Source organism: Eurytemora carolleeae, unplaced genomic scaffold (assembly GCF_000591075.1).
Source record: "Eurytemora carolleeae unplaced genomic scaffold, Eaff_2.0 scaffold30, whole genome shotgun sequence".
NCBI classification, from domain to species: Eukaryota; Metazoa; Arthropoda; class Copepoda; order Calanoida; family Temoridae; genus Eurytemora; species Eurytemora carolleeae.
Window position 1 is genome coordinate 372,758 of NW_019396243.1, and position 20,708 is coordinate 393,465.

The window sequence follows — 20,708 nt, forward strand, 5'->3', positions numbered from 1 at the left end:
AATCTGCTGGTTTGTGGTCCCTTTAAATCTGCTGGTTTGTGGTCCCTTTAAATCTGCTGGTTTGTGTTCCCTTTAAATCAGCTGGTTTGTGGTCCCTTTAAATCTGCTGGTTTGTGATCCCGTTAAATCTGCAGGTTTGTGGTCCCTTTAAATCTGCTGGTTTATGGTCCCTTTAAATATGCAGGTTTGTGGTCCCTTTAAATCTTCAGGTTTGTGGTCCCTTTAAAACTGCTGGTTTGTGGTCCCTTTAAATCTGCTGGTTTATGGACCCTTTAAATCTTCAGGTTTTTGGTCCCTTTAAATCTGCTGGTTTGTGGTCCCTTTAAATCTGCTGGTTTGTGGTCCCTTTAAATCTGCAGGTTTGTGGTCCCTTTAAATCTGCAGGTTTGTGGTCCCTTTAAATCTGCTGGTTTGTGGTCCCTTTAAATCTGCTGGTTTGTGGTCCCTTTAATTCTGCTGGTTTGTGGTCCCTTTAAATCTGCAGGTTTGTGGTCCCTTTAAATCAGCAGATCTTTATTTTCCTCCATACTTTAAATTCTCTAAACACAAAGCGCAGGAAAAGTTTAAATAATTGTTGAAAAGAGTTTAAGTTATTTTTGCAAAATTCTATCTTGTGTGGTTTCACTAACAAACTTCTCCTTCTCAAAATGTAAATAAAATATTAAAACCATGAGTTTAAATTTAAAAAAAAATATTCAGTAATAAATTCTAAGTTTCTTATTACATCACAATGATAATGTTTATTCGAAAAAATGTATTTTATATTTCAAGGGAATATAATTCAGTTCTCATTTAAAATTCAACATTAAAACAAAAATTTGCAGAAAATTCAATTCGGAGCGAGAAAAAAATTTAATCTTAATATTTGAAAATGTATATTTTATGTTTTTGTCAGAATTGTCACCCATCCGAAAATAATGTCAAGACTGGAGATATTTAGAAAAGTTCGCAAGTAGAAATAATGATGTCTGTGAACAAAAACTTAATATTTTGGCTTTTTCTAGGAAAGGGGGGCCTTATATAATTATATCCTGACCTCCCCCCCTCGATTTCAAATTAAAGTATATCTCACGATAGATAAAAATATTACATGGTTTTAATCATAACTTCTTCTTTTGAAGTTTGAAGAGCTGTCAAGAAAACAAAGAAGTTTTAAATTTCTAATATGCAACCAAAGAAATTAGCTTCTATATATAAATTTAGCTTGTCTGGGTGTCTGTTTGTTTGTTTGTTTGATTGTATCCAATAAACGTCAAAACGGCTGAACCGATCAGGCCCAAATTTTGTGTGAAACCTCATGTGACCTCAGGGAATGATCAAAATTTTAAAAATTTGTGTTTAAAGTTTCTTATTTTTAAAAAATTTTGAGAATGCGCGAAAAAATATTTTTAAATCCTTTTAACTTTTGTTTTGTTTTTGTTTTATACTGTACAAAGAGAAGATGCTCACAGATAAAGCCACAATTAAAAGTTGAAATAGAAGATGGGTGCGAAGCGCCCAAAAAGCCTAGTTCTTTGTATATACAATTCATATTATATCTATCTTGAGCGTAAAATCAAAACTACAAGATCACCAGTATTTCCCCATAATACCTATATCTGTCTAACCTGATTGCGTAAACCTTTGATATTTCAAACTCAGATTAATTGATCTAACAGAATTCATAAATAGTTTAAAATATCTGATGTCTACGACATTGGGTTGGAAAGATATTGGGATCAGAAAATCATTATTATTATTATTATTATTATTATTATTATTGTTATTATTATTATTATTATTATTATTATTATTATCATTATTATTACTGTGATTTTTTATATCCTCTTTCCTGAGGTCTTAATTAATTGAAACATCTATTATCACAATCTTACGTTTGCTAACATTCTTCAAAAATCTTGAAGATTTTCTTCCAATTTTATAAATTCTTTGTTTTTTTCTTTTTCTTAAATCTTCATATTCTGAGCTAACAATCTTGTATGTAAACTAAACTTTATTTATTTTATAAAACCTTTTCTAACTTTAATGATGCTAGTTTTGTAACAAGTTTTTTCTTTCCTGTTTCAAGAACTTTTTTATTATACCTTATTTGCTTTGTTTTTGGCCTTGGAAATAGCTATGAAAATTGTTTTCAGGGGGTGTAAAAATGTTGTTTAGAAAAAAGTAGGGTCCAGGGGGCTTATTTTCCTGGGTAGGATTTAGATGGCTAAACCCTCATTGGAAACCGTGTAGCTGTTGATTTTCCAAGGGAGACTCAGTTCCCTTAGCCCCTCCCATGTTCTCTTGTTCTCTTATTTAACTTGTTACTAGAGCTATAATATTGTTCAGAGAGTTTAGTAACGAAAGAACCAGGGTGGAGATGAGGCAACAGTTCAAAACTATGCGGATCAGAGAAAACTTTTATCGAGCTATTGAGGGATATTTCGATTGGATAGTTTCAGCAGGTTAGGAGGGATTGGATAGTGTTCTTAGTTTAGGATGGATTGGATAGTATCCTTAGGTTAGGATGGATAGGATAGTATTTTCAGATTAAGAAGGACGGTTAGGACGGATTGGATAGTATTCTTAGGTTAGGAGGGATTGAATAGTATCCTTAGGTTAGGATGGATTGAATAGTTTAAGCAGGTTAGGAGGGATTGGAGAGTATCTTTTGGTTAAAATGGATTGGATAGTATCCTTAGTTTAGGATGGATTGGATAGTATCCTTTGGTTAGGATAGATTGATTGCATTCTTAGGTTAGGATGAATTGGGTAGTATCCTTAGGTTAGGATGGATAGGATAGTATTCTGAGGTTAGGATGGATAGGATGGATTGGATAGTATCCTTAGGTTAGTATGGATTGAATAGTTTCAGCAGATTAGGAGGGATTGTATGGTATTCTTTGATTAGGATGGATTGGAAAGTATCCTTAGGTTAGAATGGATTGGATAGTATCCTTAGGTTAGGATGGATAGGATGGATTGGATAGTCTCCTTAGGTTATTAGGATGGATAGGATGGATTGGATAGTATCCTTAATTTGGTTGGATTGAATAGCTTCAGTAGGTTAGGAGGGATTGGATGGTATTCTTTGATTAGGATGGATTAGAAAGTATCCTTAGGTTATAATGGATTGGATAGTATCCTTAGGTTAGGATGGATAGGATAGTATTCTTAGGTTAGGATATATAGGATAGTATCCTTAGGTTAGGATGGGTTTGATAGTATTAGGATGGATAGGATAGTATTATAAGGTAAGGATGGATTGGATAGTATCGTTAGATCGGGATGGATTGGATAGTATCGTTAGTTCGGGATGGATTGGATAGTATCCTTAGGTTAGGATAGATTGGATAGTATTCTTAGGTTAGGATGGATTGGATAGTATCCTTATGTTAGGATAGATTTAGATAGTTTTCTTATATTAGAATGGATTGGATAGTATTCTTGTATTAGAAGGGATTGGATAGTATCCTTTGGGTAGGATGGATAGCAAAGTATTCTTAGGTGGAAAGGGATTGGATAGTATCTTAAGTTTAGGATGGATTGGATATAATCCTTAAGTTAGGATGGATTGGATACTGTTATGCATGAAAATTGTAATGTAGTGATTTTGGAAAGGATATTTTACTAGCGTTAGTTCTAAACCTAAACCTAAACCTTGAATAAGATTCCATATTATTCTAAAATATAGTTTTCTCTTCCATTAATCCGGCCTACACAGCAGGGTAATGTAAATATGGAACTTTATTCCCCCCTCCACCAGGGGCGGATACAGGGGGGAATTTGGAATTTTTTGTTCCTATTTTCAGAATAGCTTCTCAATAGCATGCTTAAAGGAAAGAAACCCTAGTGCAAAACAGGAAAAATATCTGTCTTAATAAACTATAATGTGTGAAAAGTTANTATTTGAGCATATTCTATCCTGGGTTATGGCATACTTTGAGCATATTCTATCCTGAGTTATGCTATACTTTGAGCATATTCTATGCTGAGTTATGGTATTTGAGCATATTCTATCCTGGGTTATGGTATTGGAGTATATTCTATCCTGAGTTATGGCATACTTTGAGCATATTCTATCCTGGGTTGTGGCGCTTTTGGATCGAGCATATTCTATGCATTGCTATGGTATTCCTAAGGCAGTTTTTTTGATATTGTAAAAGTCTTTTTTTGGAGCGGTATAATGGTAAATTAGGAAAAGGTTCTAACTTCAGCAATGTAATGGTATATTAGAAATTGGAGCAGATTATTGCTTTTGAGTAGTTGGCGAAAATGTTATCCAGTGTAATGGTATACTTTGAGCAGATCATATCCAATATTATGATAAACCTAGAGAAGATAAAATATTAATTCTGATTTAGAGAATTTGCCAGGGAGAGAGAGAGGGTTGAGAACAGACATGCTTTTCTTAAGCTTAGGAGACAACAGCAGTTAGAACGAGAACTTAATGGATATGTTGGTTGGATCTGTAGAGCAGGTTTCTTCCTTCACATATACACCCTGTATACATACTGTATACAGGGTGTATACATTATATATACACCCTGTATACCTTATATACACACCCGGTATACACCCTGTATACATTATATATACACCCTGTATACCTTATATACACACCCGGTATACATTATATACACCCTGTATACATTATATATACACCCTGTATACATTATATGTACACCCTGTATATATTATATATACACCCTGTATACCTTTTATACACACCCGGTATACCTTATATACACTCTGTATACATTATATATACACCCTGTATACCTTATATACACACCCGGTATACATTATATATACACCCGGTATACATTATATACACCCTGCATACATTATATATACACCCTGTATACATTATATGTACACCCTGTATATATTATATATACACCCTGTATACCTTATATACACCCGGTATACCTTAAATACACTCTGTTATAACTCATATACACTCTGTATACCTTATATACACTCTGTATACCTTATATACACTCTGTTATACCTCATATACACCCGGTATACCTTATATACACCAGGTATACCTAGTATACATTATATACACCCTGTATACATTATATATACACCCTGTATACCTTATATACACACCCGGTATACCTTATATACACTCTGTTTACATTATATATACACCCTGTATACATTATATACACCCTATATACATTATATATACACTTTTTATACCTTATATACACTCTGTATACATTATATATACACTTTTTATAACTTATATACACTCTGTAGACCTTATTTACACTCTGTATACATTATATATACACCCTATATACATTATATACAACCTGTATACATTATATATACACTTTTTATACCTTATATACACTCTGTAGGCCTTATTTACACTCTGTATACATTATATATACACCCTGTATAAATTATATACATCCTTTATACATTATATACACCCTGTATACATTATATATACAATTTTTATACCTTATATACACTCTGTATACATTATATATACACTTTTTATACCTTATATACACTCTGTATACATTATATATACACTTTTTATACCTTATATACACTCTGTAGGCCTTATTTACACTCTGTATACATTATATATACATTTGTTATAACTTATATACACTCTGTAGACCTTATTTACACTCTGTATACATTATATATACACCCTGTATACAATATATATATTATATACACCCCGTATATATTATATATACACCCTGTATACATTATATATACACTTTTTATACCGTATATACACTCTGTATACATTATATATACACTTTTTATACCTTATATACACTCTGTAGACCGTATTTACACTCTGTATACTTTATATACTGAAATGTTTCCAAAATTGGAATGCAATTGAAATTGACCTGAAAGAAACAAAATCTGCAAAAATATTTAAATATATATCTTGAGAATTATGAGAGGTTTAAAAGCGAAAAATCTAGTTGTATATCATGTGAGTAGATTTTATATAAAAAAACTAACTTAGGGACAATCATTTAAAATAACCTACCCTGGTTAGGCGGGTTCAGACTGCATAGTAAATTGTGATTGCTTATTTGTAATATCTTATTTTTTGTAGTTGAATAAAAATATTAAAATATGAAAAATATACACTTTGTATGCTAGTATATACTTACTTACCTTAAATACACCCGGTAGACCTTATATACACTCTGTTATACCTCATATACACTCTGTATACCTTATATACACTCTGTATACCTCATATACACTCTGTTATACCTCATATACACTTTGTAGTGTATACCTCATATACACTCTGTTATACCTCATATACACTCTGTATACCTCATATACACTTTGTATACCTCATATACACTCTGTATACCTTATATACACTCTGTATACCTTATATACACTCTGTTATACCTCATATACACTCTGTTATACCTCATATACACTCTGTTTACTTCATATACACTCTGTTATACCTCATATACACTCTGTATACCTCATATACACTCTGTATACCTTATATACACTCTGTATACCTCATATACACTNCAAAGGTTTGAAGGGTACTGTTCTAGTAAACACGTATATTCTTTTTGTTTACCAGAGCTGAAACTCTTGTATTCACTGGGGACACTTTTGATTTTCTTCTTAATCCTCTCTTTTGGATAAACCTGTTGGGTTCCGACCAATGAGAGTTATCTCATTAATTAAGGGCAAAATTTCAAATTTCTCAGCTTCCGATTGGCTGTTCGGTTTCTGCAATCGACACTCTGATTGTTTGCATTTTAGAAACTTTCCTGGGTTAGATTGTAGATTAATAAAAAGAATAAATCAAACATTGATCTCGATATCCAAAATTCTAAAGTTTTCAGCTCAGGATACATATAAATTTATAAACACCCTGTATACCAGTATATACAAATTCTCTATACCAGTTTTCTAAACACCCTGTACATTACTACATACACTTTTAACATATATGAAAACTTTTTTATGACAAATACATGAATACATACATATGTGTGATCTACAAGTTTCGGCAAACATTAATATCATGGATATTAAATTATTTATATTATATATAAATATTGGTTTAAGTATGGAGACCACTTCAGTTCTGAGATTAGATATTTTTAACTTTTTCTAAAAATAAAAAATATTATTAATAAAACTACACTGAGAGCTGTTCAAAGGTAATCTAAAAAGGCAACAAATAAACTGTAAAAAAACTAAATATTCTGTAGTTTGCTTGTAAATAAAAATAAAGTATTATTAAAATAATAAATAATATAGAAGAGAATGTGAACAAAGATTCTAGTGACCATTCGACCTAAAAATTGACAACCTTAAAGATACTTCTGCGTTTTAAAATAATCAATTTTCCAAAAGAGATTAATCATCCATTATCAGATAAAGGTTTACAGGGTACTGTTGTGAATCAGATATGCCAGCCAGTAAATGAAGGGTCACTTGAAACCATGTCTACAATCCTTTTAAAGATTTAATCAACAGATAATAGAATAAACTAGAAGAGAAAGTTGCAGTACATCATTGCCACAAACTCAAATTTTCTGATTTGAAACCTGATGGTGTAAACGTGTTGATCTGACAAAATGCCTAATTTAGAATATCAAAGGTCTTCGACATTGGGTTGCAAATATGTAGGAAATCAGAGTTTGTGGTTTTACTGAACCCTGATATTGTAGAGATATCCCTAGTAGCAGTTCTAAACTGAACCCTGATATTGTAGAGATCTCTAGTAGCAGTTCTAAACTGAACCCTGATATTGTAGAGATATCTCTAGAAGGAGTTCTAAACTGAACCCTGATATTGTAGAGATCTCTAGTAGGAGTTCTAAACTGAACCCTGATATTGTAGAGATCTCTCTAGTAGGAGTTCTAAACTGAACCCTGATATTGTAGAGATCTCTAGTAGGAGTTCTAAACTGAACCCTGATATTGTAGAGATCTCTCTAGTAGGAGTTCTAAACTGAACCCTGATATTGTAGAGATCTCTCTAGTAGGAGTTCTAAACTGAACCCTGATATTGTAGAGATATCTCTAGTAGCAGTTCTAAACTGAACCCTGATATCAGTTCTAAACTGAACCCTGATATTGTAGAGGAGGTGATCCTGGCCGAAGAGAGAACTACTGAGGAGGAGAGAATACATATCCTAGAGGCCAGGAGAAGAGCGGCGGCTAAAAAGAAGAAATTAAAAAATCTTGGGAAAAAAAACAGTTCGGACACGGAGGAGGAGGTGGAGGATACAGGTATCAAATATCTTTTCAAATTACATTTACTCAAACAACGTCAAAACAATTGAAAAATAACAAAAATAATCAGGAAAATCTGCTAGAAATGCCGAGATTATCAAATGCAATGTCTGTTGAATTGTTTGTTCCAATTTACGCAGAAACAGCTGAACCAATTGATTTTAAATAATGGGATATCCGGCCGTGAATAAATGATCGCCCTGGATTTAGCATTAAATTAAATTAAAAATTGTGAGTTTACAAAGGAGAAATAATATTCACAGACTTAAAATGAAAATGTTCGCGAAAAATGAAAGGGGTTATAGGCTTACAGCGAAAAATAATCGCTTTTGATCGCAATTAATCTTACTTCTATAAGGAGAAAATTGTTAAAAACAACTCATACCCCCTTTAATTTTTCGCGAACACTCCCTTTAAAATACCGAATTCCTGATGGAAATTTAAGAAACATACAAATTCAATTTAACTTACTTTAAAGGTATTTAACCCTTGTCCTAGCTATGTAACCGACCAACCTAGCTTCAATGTATATTTATACTGTAAATGGCAGTCTATAAGAGAGTGTGCATTTTTTTAAATTCAGGTGTTCCGGTTCGCGGCAAAGCACAGACACGGCGAAGAACAGGATGTACAGGGTTCTGGACTACAGAGAAGAGGATTAGGTAAGTTAGGGTGTCTCAATGACATACACGAACAATAAAATGGCCGGGATTTGCTTTTTCTTTAAAATTTTAAGACAAATTCTGTATTTTTCGTTCTTTACAGTTTTGTATCTAGGTATAAGATCCGTGGCATAGTAAAGCAGCAGTGGTTCTATTGGGCAGTTATTCTCCTGGTCTTTCTTAATACTTGTTGTGTAGCAGTGGAGCACTACAATCAACCTTACTGGTTAACCCAGTTCCTAGGTAACAATTATTAGCAAGCACATAGTTTTCAGATAACCATTAACTAACCTGAAGTTCCAAGGTAACCATTAGCTAACCTATAGTTTCCAGTTAACCATTAACTAACCTAAAGTTCCTAGGTAACCATTAGCAAGCATATAGTTTCCAGTTAACCATTAGCTAACCTAAAGTTCCAAGGTAACCATTAGCCAACCTAAAGTTCCTGGTAACCATTAGCTAACCTTTAGTTTCCAGTTAATCATTAACTAACCTAAAGTTCCGAGTTAACCATTAGCTAACCTAAAGTTCCTGGTAACCATTAGCTAACCTATAGTTTCCAGTTAACCATTTACTAACCTCTAGGTAACCATTAGCTAACCTATAGTTTCTAGGTAACCATTAGCTAACCTATAGTTCCTAGGTAACCATTAGCTAACTTATAGTTCCTAGGTAACCATTAGCTAACCTATAGTTTCTAGGTAACCATTAGCTAACCTATAGTTTCTAGGTAACCATTAGCTAACCTATAGTTTCTAGGTAACCATTAGCTAACCTATAGTTCCTAGGTAACCATTAGCTAAACTATAGTTCCTAGGTAACCATTAGCTAAACTATAGTTCCTAGGTAACCATTAGCTAAACTATAGTTGCTAGGTAACCATTAGCTAAACTATAGTTGCTAGGTAACCATTAGCTAAACTATAGTTGCTAGGTAACCATTAGCTACCCTATAGTGTCTATGTAGCTCAGAATTTTTAATAATGGTAAACCGGAAAAGTTCTGCAATATTATAACTCGAACTTTTCCTTTTTCTCTACAACAAAATGTAACTTCTAGCTTTAGAGTGTAATTTAAATAGAATAGGTATAGTTGCAGTCATTTAGACTTTCAAGGGTTCAATATAACTTTTTACAATTCAAAGTTAGAACCCAGACATATAATATTTCAGGTTTAGGAGTTGAAGAAAATTAGATTTATCATTTTTCATTTTTCTGTTCAGAGATAGCAGAGTATGTGTTTCTCTGTCTTTTCCTCACAGAGATGTCAGTTCGAATGTATGCTCTTGGTACAAGAATATACTTCGAGTCCTCTTTTAATAGGTAAACCATACTCCAAGTATACTTCGAGTCCTCTTTCAATAGATAAACCATACTCCAGGTATACTTCGAGTCCTCTTTCAATAGGTAAACCATACTCCAGGTATACTTCGAGTCCTCTTTCAATAGATAAACCATACTCCAGGTATACTTCGGGTCCTCTTTCAATAGAAAAACCATACTCCAGGTATTCTTCGGGTCCTCTTTCAATAGATAAACCATACTCCTAGTATACTTCGAGTCCCCTTTTTAATAGGTAAACCATACTCCTGGTATACTTCGAGTCCTGTTTCAATAGATAAACCATACTCCAGGTATACTTCGAGTCCGTTTTCAATAGATAAACCATTCTCCGAGTACAGTGAGACCCATTAAACTGTGGAGTAAAAGGCAGACTGTTATAATCAAGTAATGACTTTAAATAGTCCATCCAGCCTGAAATACAGCAATTGTGCAGTTGACACAGAACCAGTTTACCATACTATTAAAATTATTTGCTACAAAAAGGCATCCTGTATGCATTATACGATTGCTAAATATCGTCTTTATATTCCACAGTTTTATGAGTCTCGCTGTACACTTCCAGTATTCGTTTTAAAAGCTTAAATTTAAGGTTTTTAAGTTTGCAGTTTTCTTTTAGTTTTCTGCTTTTCATGTTTCCTCCCTTTTCTAATTTGCGGATGTGACTTGCTCGGGATTAAATTCAGATTTTTCTCTTTGACACAATTCTTCATCACACATTAAGTCTAGGGTTTTTGCTTAAACAAGTAAAGGCTTTTGCTTAACTGTACGCCTCAAGGATTATTGAAAAAATATGATCTTTAGAATTATTGTAGTCTTTTGAAGTATTAAGCGAAGCTTTATTTCACGTTGGTTTAGATTTGATTGTGTTGTGATATGTGCCAGTGTTTTTGAAATGGTTTATACGTCTCTTAGGTAAATATTGACCATTAAAGTGACCATAACTGTGACGATGACCATAAACATTACTGTGACCATAACTGTGACGATGACCGTTATCATGACCATGACTATGACAAAATCTTCATGACCATGGCCATTACAAAATCCATGATATGACCATAACCATGACCACGACAATAAACATGTGACCACGACAATGACCATGACCATGACCATGACTATGACAAAATCCATGACCATGACCATGACCACGACAGTAAACATGTGACCACGACATTAATCTTGACCATGATCATAACCATGACCATGACCATGACCATGACCATGACCATGACCATGACCATTAAAAAATCCATGATATGACAATGACCATGACCATGACTATGACCACGACCATGACCATGACCATGACCATGACCATGACCATGACCATGACCATGACCATGACCATTAAAAAATCCATGATATGACAATGACCATGACCATGACTATGACCACGACCACGACATTGACCATGACCTTAACCAAGACAAAATCCATGACACGATCATGAGTTTGACTAAACTGTTGACGATGACGATGTTTAGAACGGATGCTGGTCAGTTTGGTTTGTCTGTTCTCCGTGCTCTACGACTCCTCAGGATTTTTAAAGTAACAAAGTAAGAGATTTTAGAATTGTTGATGCATTGTATTGTACAACAAGGACCAGGGTTGATTTATCAAAAATTTGAAATTTCCAACTAATGGGACAATTACCGTTCAATTCTTTATTTCTCGATATTGTCAAAACAGATTATAATTATGCCAAGGACATTTTTGTTCCGCTGTAAACACACTTGTTAAGTTTTTATTAATTTATACGATTCTTACGTTTCTTAGATAATTTTAATAATTTTAGGTTTTGAAGTTTAATAAACTTTTGTGAGAAACGTGTCTTTTCTAGAGAACTCGTTTTGACATAGAAAAGAACATTTCTACTCCGCAGCTCCGCTCAGCTAAATAGATCTGGAAAACTAACCCTTTAATAATAATAATATGCAAATTTTGAAGAAAATTTTAAATGTTTTTCTTGATAAGCAAATAGAGGTATTATGTTTTCTTTACGAAGAAAATTTTAAAGTTTGAGAAAGTTTAATTGTTCCAAGGGCCTGGTCTAGAACCTCAGGAATACACATGTTAATATAACATCTCTTCAAATTCCAAGTTTGTTTGAAATTGTTTAAGAGTCCCTTACAATTGTAGGTACTGGTCTTCTCTACGGAACCTGGTTATATCTCTTCTCAGCTCAATGAGATCTATTCTCTCTCTTCTCTTCCTTCTCTTCCTCTTTATTCTTATCTTTGCTCTGCTTGGTATGCAGGTATATCAATCGTAGGAGAACAATCCTTGCATGATCCGAACCAGTACATGGATACCGGTCTAGTGTTTACTCGTACCAGCCCGTCTGGTGTACCACTCATTGAATTCCAGCTTGGAAACCCTGGTTTGCCTGGAAACTAAATTTTCTCTTTAAAAATCAACTCGAAGCTTTTAAAGCTTAAAAACCTTCCAGTGATTCTATAAGAGTTCCGTAATCAAAATTTGAGGCAAATTGGTCAAGAGTTATGATCGGACAGAGAAATAGAGATGACTCCGACGATCGAATACATGTCCAATTTAATGACTGATCTTGGACGATCCCGGAAAAAGTCCGAAGTCTAATTTTTTGAATATTGAACGATCCTCGTGAAAAGTCTAAATATATTGATCTCTGATCGACGATCTAGAGAAAAAATGGTCTTAGAAAAAATCAGACTTCTACTTATATACATTGATATAAAAAAGCCGCATAAAAAAGTTTAGCAATATTCTGATCGACAGAAAACAGAGAAATTCAATTACGATGCAGACACTGCAATTAATCAAATTTTATTTATTTTTCTTAGCCATGTTAATAATAAGAACATTACCCCGATCTAAATTTACTTTAATAATATTGTGAAATTTTCGGTGGATTTCATGGAAGTTTTTGTTGAGATTCAACATGTATTAGATATTTATGGCAACTGCTGTAAAAATTGAGAAATTCTCTAGAAAATTGTTGAATTTGACCGAATAATCCAATATCTTTTATTTCAGTTATTTGGCGGAGCTTTTAATTTCTCCGACGGAACTCCAGATGCAAACTTTGATAGTTTTGTTATTTCTCTTCTCACCGTCTTTCAGGTGATCAAACTTTCTCCTCTTTCTCCTCTCTTCTTTTTTCTTTTACCTTTTCTTCTTTCCACTTTATCCTCTCTCCTTCATCCTTAATCGTTTCTTCTTTCCACTGTATCCTCTCTCCATCATCCTTAGTCGTTCCTTCTTTCCACTTTATCCTCCCTCCCTCATCCTTAATCGTTTCTTCTTTCCACTTTATCCTCCCTCCCTCATCCTTAATCATTTCTTCTTTCCACTTTATCCTCCCTCCCTCATCTTTAATCGTTTCTTCTTTCCACTTTATCCTCCCTCCCTCATCCTTAATCGTTTCTTCTTTCCACTTTATCCTCCCTCCCTCATCCTTAATCGTTTCTTCTTTCCACTTTATCCTCCCTCCCTCATCCTTAGTCGTTTATTCTTTCCACTTTATCCTCTCTCCCTCATCCTTAGTCGTTTATTCTTTCCACTTTATCCTCCCTCCCTTATCCTGAATCGTTTCTCTTAAAGGGACAATATATCTTCATTTCAAGTAATCGTCCATTATAAGAGGGGGATGTCCATTTCCTTGATATACCTTCATCTTATTAATAATTGATAACGTCGTTTTTTTAAATTGAAAAGTTTTTAATTCTGTTAATTTTCACTTGGTTTTCCTGTAGCAAAATTGCGCAAGTCACTTTTTTAGAGAAATTCCAATTAAAAATAATCAGCTTTCAAAATGAAAAACAAGTTATCTAGTTCATAGATCCGACAAAGCTGTTGTGAATCGGACATGTCATTTTTATAAATGACGGATTACTTAAAATAGCAAGAACAACTCTTCAAATGTTTTAAAAATTCCGTTTCCACGTTTTTACAATGTACACATCGTGCATTCTCGTGTACTGCACTGTACTGTAGGTATTGACTGGAGAGGACTGGAATGAAGTTATNTTGTTGTTGTTGCATGCGTGAGATAATGAATAAACCATATTATACAGAGCGTCTCATATCATATTGTATTATCTTTAAGCATTAACGCCAAAATACAGAATAAACATATAATGAATCATGCAAACTGTTTGGCGGGTCTCGCAACATTTTTTTTTTTATAAAGATTAAGTAAAAAAAGTTCTGTTTACCCCAATTCAAATGCATGGGATATGAGACACCCTGTGTAATCAAGATAAATGTACTTTTTGACCTTTATAGATCTGGAATGGTGTACTCCCTGTACTTCATAATCTTGACCTTGTTTGGTAACTACACCCTCCTCAACGTGTTCCTCGCTATCGCCGTGGACAATCTTGCCAATGCCCAGGAGCTCACTGCTGCGGAGAATAAGGTAAAAACCTTCCTAATATTAGGTATCTGCTTTAAAACGCAAAAAATACGCTTTAAAGGGACTGTACGTGTGATTTTAAGAGACCCTCAACGTGTTTATTTCTCAAATGGTTCAAAATGCCGAAAAAAAGAAAATAAATCTTAATATTTTTTAAAAATAAAACAGCTGGAAAAAGTGACTGTAGGCAAATAAGAACAATGCCGTTCTCCTTGATCTGTCAAAGGTTTGAAGGGTACTGTTGTGAATTGGAAACCAAAGGTTTGAAGGGTACTGTTGTGAATCGGAAACCAAAGGTTTGAAGGGTACTGTTGTGAATCGGAAACCAAAGGTTTGAAGGGTACTGTTGTGAATCGGAAACCAAAGGTTTGAAGGGTACTGTTGTGAATCNAGAACCTAGGAAAGTAGAACCTAGGAGAGTAGAACCTAGGGAGTAGAACCTAGGAAAGTAGAACCTAGGAGAGTAGAACCTAGGGAGTAGAACCTAGGAAAGTAGAACCTAGGAGAGTAGAACCTAGGGAGTAGAACCTAGGAAAGTAGAACCTAGGAGAGTAGAACCTAGGGAGTAGAACCTAGGAAAGTAGAACCTAGGAGAGTAGAACCTAGGGAGTAGAACCTAGGAAAGTAGAACCTAGGAGAGTAGAACCTAGGGAGTAGAACCTAGGAAAGTAGAACCTAGGAGAGTAGAACCTAGGGAGTAGAACCTAGGAGAGTAGAACCTAGAAGAGTAGAACCTAGGGAGTAGAACCTAGGAAAGTAGAACCTAGGAGAGTAGGACCTAGGAGAATAGAACCAAGAAAAGTAGAACCTAGGAGAGTAGAACCACGGAGTGTAGAAGCTAGGGAATAGAACCAAGGAGAGTAGAACCTAGGGGAGTAGAACGTAGGGAGTAGAATCCAGGAGAGCAGAACCAAGGAGAGTAGAACCTTGGTGAGAAAAACCAAGAAGAGTCAAAATATCCTGGTTCAGGTTGAGGATGAAGAGGAGAAACTCCGTCCTGTTCAACCAGTAGAAGAGGAGGGATCAAACCGACCCATCCTACCGTACTCCTCTCTCTTCGTCCTGTCCTCAGATAATCCGTAAGTTCTCCTAATCTCTAATTATTTATTAATTAACTAAAGATTAAAAAATACTAGATATATTTGTTTAATGATTGAAAATACAAGAAAAAGCAATAAACGTATGTATAAGATAAAGATGAAAAATTTTACTAATAACTAAAGATAACAAGATAAACATGAATATTACACTAAAAATAAAATAAATTACAAGATAGATATAAAAAACAGAAAAAAATTAAAATTCAAACACTTTCACATTTTGGTAACGTGTTTTGTAAAAAAAAATGGAAAACGTTATAAATATTTTATGGCTCAAATTTTAACTACCTATTCAAAATTATAGATTAAAGAAGGATTTGAATCGGTGATTCAAATTTGAACCGGCGGTTTGCAGTTTAAGTTCATTTTACTCCGACGGAACAACACTGCCACACTGTAGCTTGTTCCTGTACACTGTACAGTGTACACCGTAATGCAGCTTTTCAGTGAACACTGTTTTGTGGGGGATTTTTCAATCTGTTGCGAATTGAATAATCTTTGTAGACTAATAATTGAATCATGAATTTTTCATTGGTAAACAATTTTTTACACAACTTTATAGTGTAACTAAACACTGGCATAAAACGTTGGTTTTTCAACTTGATGGTGAAAACTTTGGATGTAAGATTTAGCAGAATTCATAGTTTTAAATATCAAAAGACTAAGATATCGGGTTACAAAGATAAAGGGATTAGAAAAAGAAGAGTTGATGACGATGCCCGACTTTTGAAACCATTACCAGATAAATAAAATGAAAATATCGGCGTTTTTCTTCTTTAAAAGGTTTTCAAAATTAAAACATTAAGCATCTGATTCATACTTGATTAGAAAAAGTGTTGAAGGGTACCGCTGTGAATCGGGCACTGCCATCCTTGCAGGGGGGTCACTTGAAATAACGCTCACAGTCCCTTTAACTATTGTCAGATCAGCTGATTTATCAGGTTCCGTGTTGGTGTCCATGCTGTTGTAACCTATCCGTTCTTTGATACCTTCATCATGATCATCATTGTCGGCAGCTCTATATCCCTGGCAGCTGAAGATCCTGTTGATGAGAGGAGTGCGAGCAATCAGCTTCTCGCATACTTCGACTACATCTTCACCTGCATCTTCGCAATAGAGATGCTTCTCAAGGTACCACTTTTTGGCGGATTTTTTTTTGCTAATCTCGTAAAATAAAAATAAAAAATTTTGCGATTGAAAACGAAAAATAATGCGTTTACAGTGAAAAAAATAAATCGGTTCACCGTAACAAAGTCAAAATAGGAATTTGTCAAAAATGAGCATAAAGCAATCTAACTTTCGACATTTGGTACAAAAAAGGGCTATTTCTAGAATTTTATGTTTCAAGGGGGTCTTTTAATCTTATTTATTTACTTTATTTATTGCTTAATTAGTGTATTTAATTACACAAACTTCTCTTTTTTCTATCTTTTCTTATCTGTCTCTAGGGATTCATCAGGAGTAATATTTTCTCCAAAAAATATCTTTCAATTTTTTGGCTGAATAGGGAAAATAATCGATTTTACAGGAAATAAAGGAGTTTTTGGGCATGCACCTTAAAGGTGAGGAAATCATGCCAGTTGAACAAAATTTAAATTTTTTCCCCCCAATACAATCTTTGAAAATATTGTATGAAAGAATTGTAGACAGGAACAAATGAAAAAGCAGAATAAAGAGAATAATGAGAATAATATTAATTAAAGATCTGGAAGTGGAAACTAATTTATCTACTTAACCGTTAATTTACTAATTAACTAATTTATCTTCTTAACCGTTAATTTACTAATTAACGCTCACCTTTATTTCAGAAGAATTAATCCTTTGTTTACAATTAAATAATTATTTCTTTTGTAATTATTATCAGCCAAACACTTTGAAAATAAAAAAAATGATACATTTTTTTCTATGGTTTATCAAAACTCAAATTTTGACAGGGGAACTCATGGGTTGAAATTATATACATATATAATTACATAAGCCACCAAACCCCTGCCGAGTGCTGATGCTTTGGTTGATTTTTTTTTTAAATAAAAAATAAATAGATCAAATAATTATTTATATATATTCCAGATTCTAGATCTGGGAGTGGTACTCCATCCTGGGAGTTATTGCCGGGATTTCTGGAATATTCTTGACGCCATTGTTGTCTGCTGTGCTCTTGTAGCCTTCCTATTTGCGTAAGTTTTATATATTTCCTCCCTTGAATTTATTTAATCAAAAACTGATTTATTAACATAAAATTTTAGCATAAAATTGAATAAACATTTAGGAGGGTACTTATCTAATCTTCAGAAAATTAGCTTTCATTATTCAAGAAATTAATCCGTTTTCTGATTAATCACATAATCACATTATATTAGCATTTTATCACATAATCACATAATCACATAATCACATTATATTAGCATTTTATCACATAATCACATAATCACATAATCACATTATATTAGCATTTTATCACATAATCACATAATCACATAATCACATTATATTAGCATTTTATCTAAATCCTCTCTCTCTATCTCTCTTTCTTTCCATTGCTTCATACCTTTTAATATCTGACACTCTCAATCTTTCTCTTTCTCCTAAAATTCTTTATTTTCTTTATCAAACCTATTTTTCTTTTTCCCCATCTTCTTTCTCCCTTTTCCCCATCCCCATACACCCTCCCCCCTCCCTTCTAAAATCCTTTATGGTTGGATAATGAGAATTTTCTAAAGAAAAATAAATCATGGAGAATACATGTTTTACAATCGCGTTTATTTTACCGAGTTTTCCGTTACGATTTTCTGCAAGCAATATTTCACATACAAATGCATATTGGCGATACTTATGCAGATATATGATATTTTTAGTTCATATTTCAAGCTTTAAATACTGCAAAATCAAATTATCAACGTTTTATTACAACATTAGGTTGCAAAGATAAATAGATTAGAAAATTAGAGTTTGGAGAGAAGAAATCAGTTCCTTGCAATTGATCTAAAACTCCTAAAAAATTTGTTTCAGTGGAAGTTCAACTGGACAGAACTTGAGCACCATTAAGTCCCTCCGAGTACTCCGGGTTCTCAGACCACTCAAGACTATCAAACGAGTTCCTAAACTCAAGGCTGTGTTCGACTGTGTCGTTAATTCTCTTAAGAATGTGTTTAATATCCTCATCGTTTATATACTTTTTCAGGTACTGTGTTTATATACTTTTCCAGGTACTGTGTTTATATACTTTTCCAGGTACTGTGTTTATATACTTTTCCAGGTACTGTGTTTATATACTTTTCCAGGTACTGTGTTTATATACTTTTCCAGGTACTGTGTTTGTATACTTTTCCAGGTACTGTGTTTATATACTTTTACAAGCACTGTGTTTATATACTTTTCCATGCACTGTGTTTATATGCTTTTCCAGGTCTTGTGTTTATACTTTTCCAGGTACTGTGTTTATATACTTTTCCATGCACTGTGTGTATATACTTTTCCATGCACTGTGTTTATATACTTTTCCATGCACTGTGTTTATATACTTTTCCAGGTCTTGTGTTTATGCTTTTCCAGGTACTGTGTTTATATACTTTTATGGTACTGTGTTTATATACTTTTCCAGGTACTGTGTTTGTATACTTATCCAGGTACTGTGTTTATATACTTTTCCATGCACTGTGTTTATATACTTTTCCATGCACTGTGTTTATATGCTTTTCCAGGTACTGTGTTTATATACTTTTCCAGGTATTGTGTTTATACTTTTCCAGGTAGTGTGTCTATAATTTTCCAGGTAATGTGTTTATACTTTTCCAGGTTCAAGTTTCTACCCATGTGTTTGTATTTGCATAATTTATTCCATTAAGATATTTTGTCATCTGAGATATGATTTACTCACAAACTTTTTATTCATAATTCTTTTTATTCTTCGGGGTTTATGGAACCTACCTGGGTTTTCTTTTCCCCATGGTTTTTTTCCCATAGTTTTCTTTTTTTCCCCATGGTTTTCTTTTTCCCCATGGTTTTCTTTTTTCCGTGGGTTTCTTTTTCCCATGGTTTTCTTTTTCCCATGGGTTTCTTTTTCCCATGGTTTTTTTTCCATGGTTTTCTTTTTCCCATGGTTTTCTTTTTTCCCATGTTTTTTTCCCATGGTTTTCTTTTTCCCATGGTTTTCTTTTTTCCATGGTTTACTTTTCCCACGGTATTCTTTTTTCCCATGGTTTTCTTTTTTCACATGGTTTTCTTTTTCCCATGGTTTTCTTTTTTCTCATGGTTTTCTTTTTTCCCATGGTTTTCTTTTTTCCCATGGTTTTTCTTTTTTCCCATGGTTTTCTTTTTTTCCCATGGTTTTCTTTTTTTCCCATTGTTTTCTTTTTTCCCATAGTCTTCTTTTTCCCCTGGTATTCTTTTTCCCATGGTTCTCTTTTTTCCCATGGTTCTCTTTTTTCCCATGGTTTTCTTTTTTCCCATGGTTTTCTTTTTCCCATGGTTTTCTTTTTTCCCATGGTTTTCTTTTTTCCCATGGTTTTCTTTTTCCCATGGTTTTCTTTTTTTCCCATGGTTTTCTTTTTTCCCATGGTTTTCTTTTTCGCATGGATTTCTTTTTTCCCATGGTTTTCTTTTTCCCATTGTTTTCTTTCTTTTAATGTTTTTTTCCCCCGGATTTCCCCCTTGTTTCCCCCCTCCCAATATTTCTTTTTTCCAGGATAATTTTTACTAATGTTTTTTTTTAACATCAAAGGTCTGAATTATTTTCTCATGTTGTTTCTTATAAAACCCGATTTTTTATTGGAACATTGAGAAGATTAAGTAGAACAGAGCTGAAAACTTTAGAATGGTGGATATCGAGATTAAGGCTTGATCCTTTCTTTTTGATAATCTGAAGACTCATTTAGACTTTAGATTAACTTTTGTAGATTAGAGATGCGCTCTTTAACTTTTGAAAAACCGGTTTTTAATCTTTGCGCATTT

At 33.5% G+C, this 20,708-nt stretch overlaps 1 protein-coding gene across 1 annotated transcript in view; it reads left to right on the forward strand.

The window, feature by feature from the left end:
* Positions 1–20,708, forward strand: part of LOC111699172 (voltage-dependent calcium channel type A subunit alpha-1-like) — a gene marked incomplete at its 5' end in the record, with an annotated part of 65,770 nt that overhangs the window by 11,376 nt on the left and 33,686 nt on the right. The window contains 15 exon segments of the mRNA XM_023469773.1: positions 4,344–4,459; positions 8,103–8,252; positions 8,839–8,917; positions 9,033–9,160; positions 10,139–10,238; positions 11,115–11,171; positions 11,747–11,818; positions 12,402–12,519; positions 13,278–13,364; positions 14,238–14,287; positions 14,529–14,661; positions 15,628–15,737; positions 16,700–16,889; positions 17,829–17,935; positions 18,768–18,939. Coding sequence (XP_023325541.1) covers positions 4,344–4,459; positions 8,103–8,252; positions 8,839–8,917; positions 9,033–9,160; positions 10,139–10,238; positions 11,115–11,171; positions 11,747–11,818; positions 12,402–12,519; positions 13,278–13,364; positions 14,238–14,287; positions 14,529–14,661; positions 15,628–15,737; positions 16,700–16,889; positions 17,829–17,935; positions 18,768–18,939 — 1,669 coding nt within the window.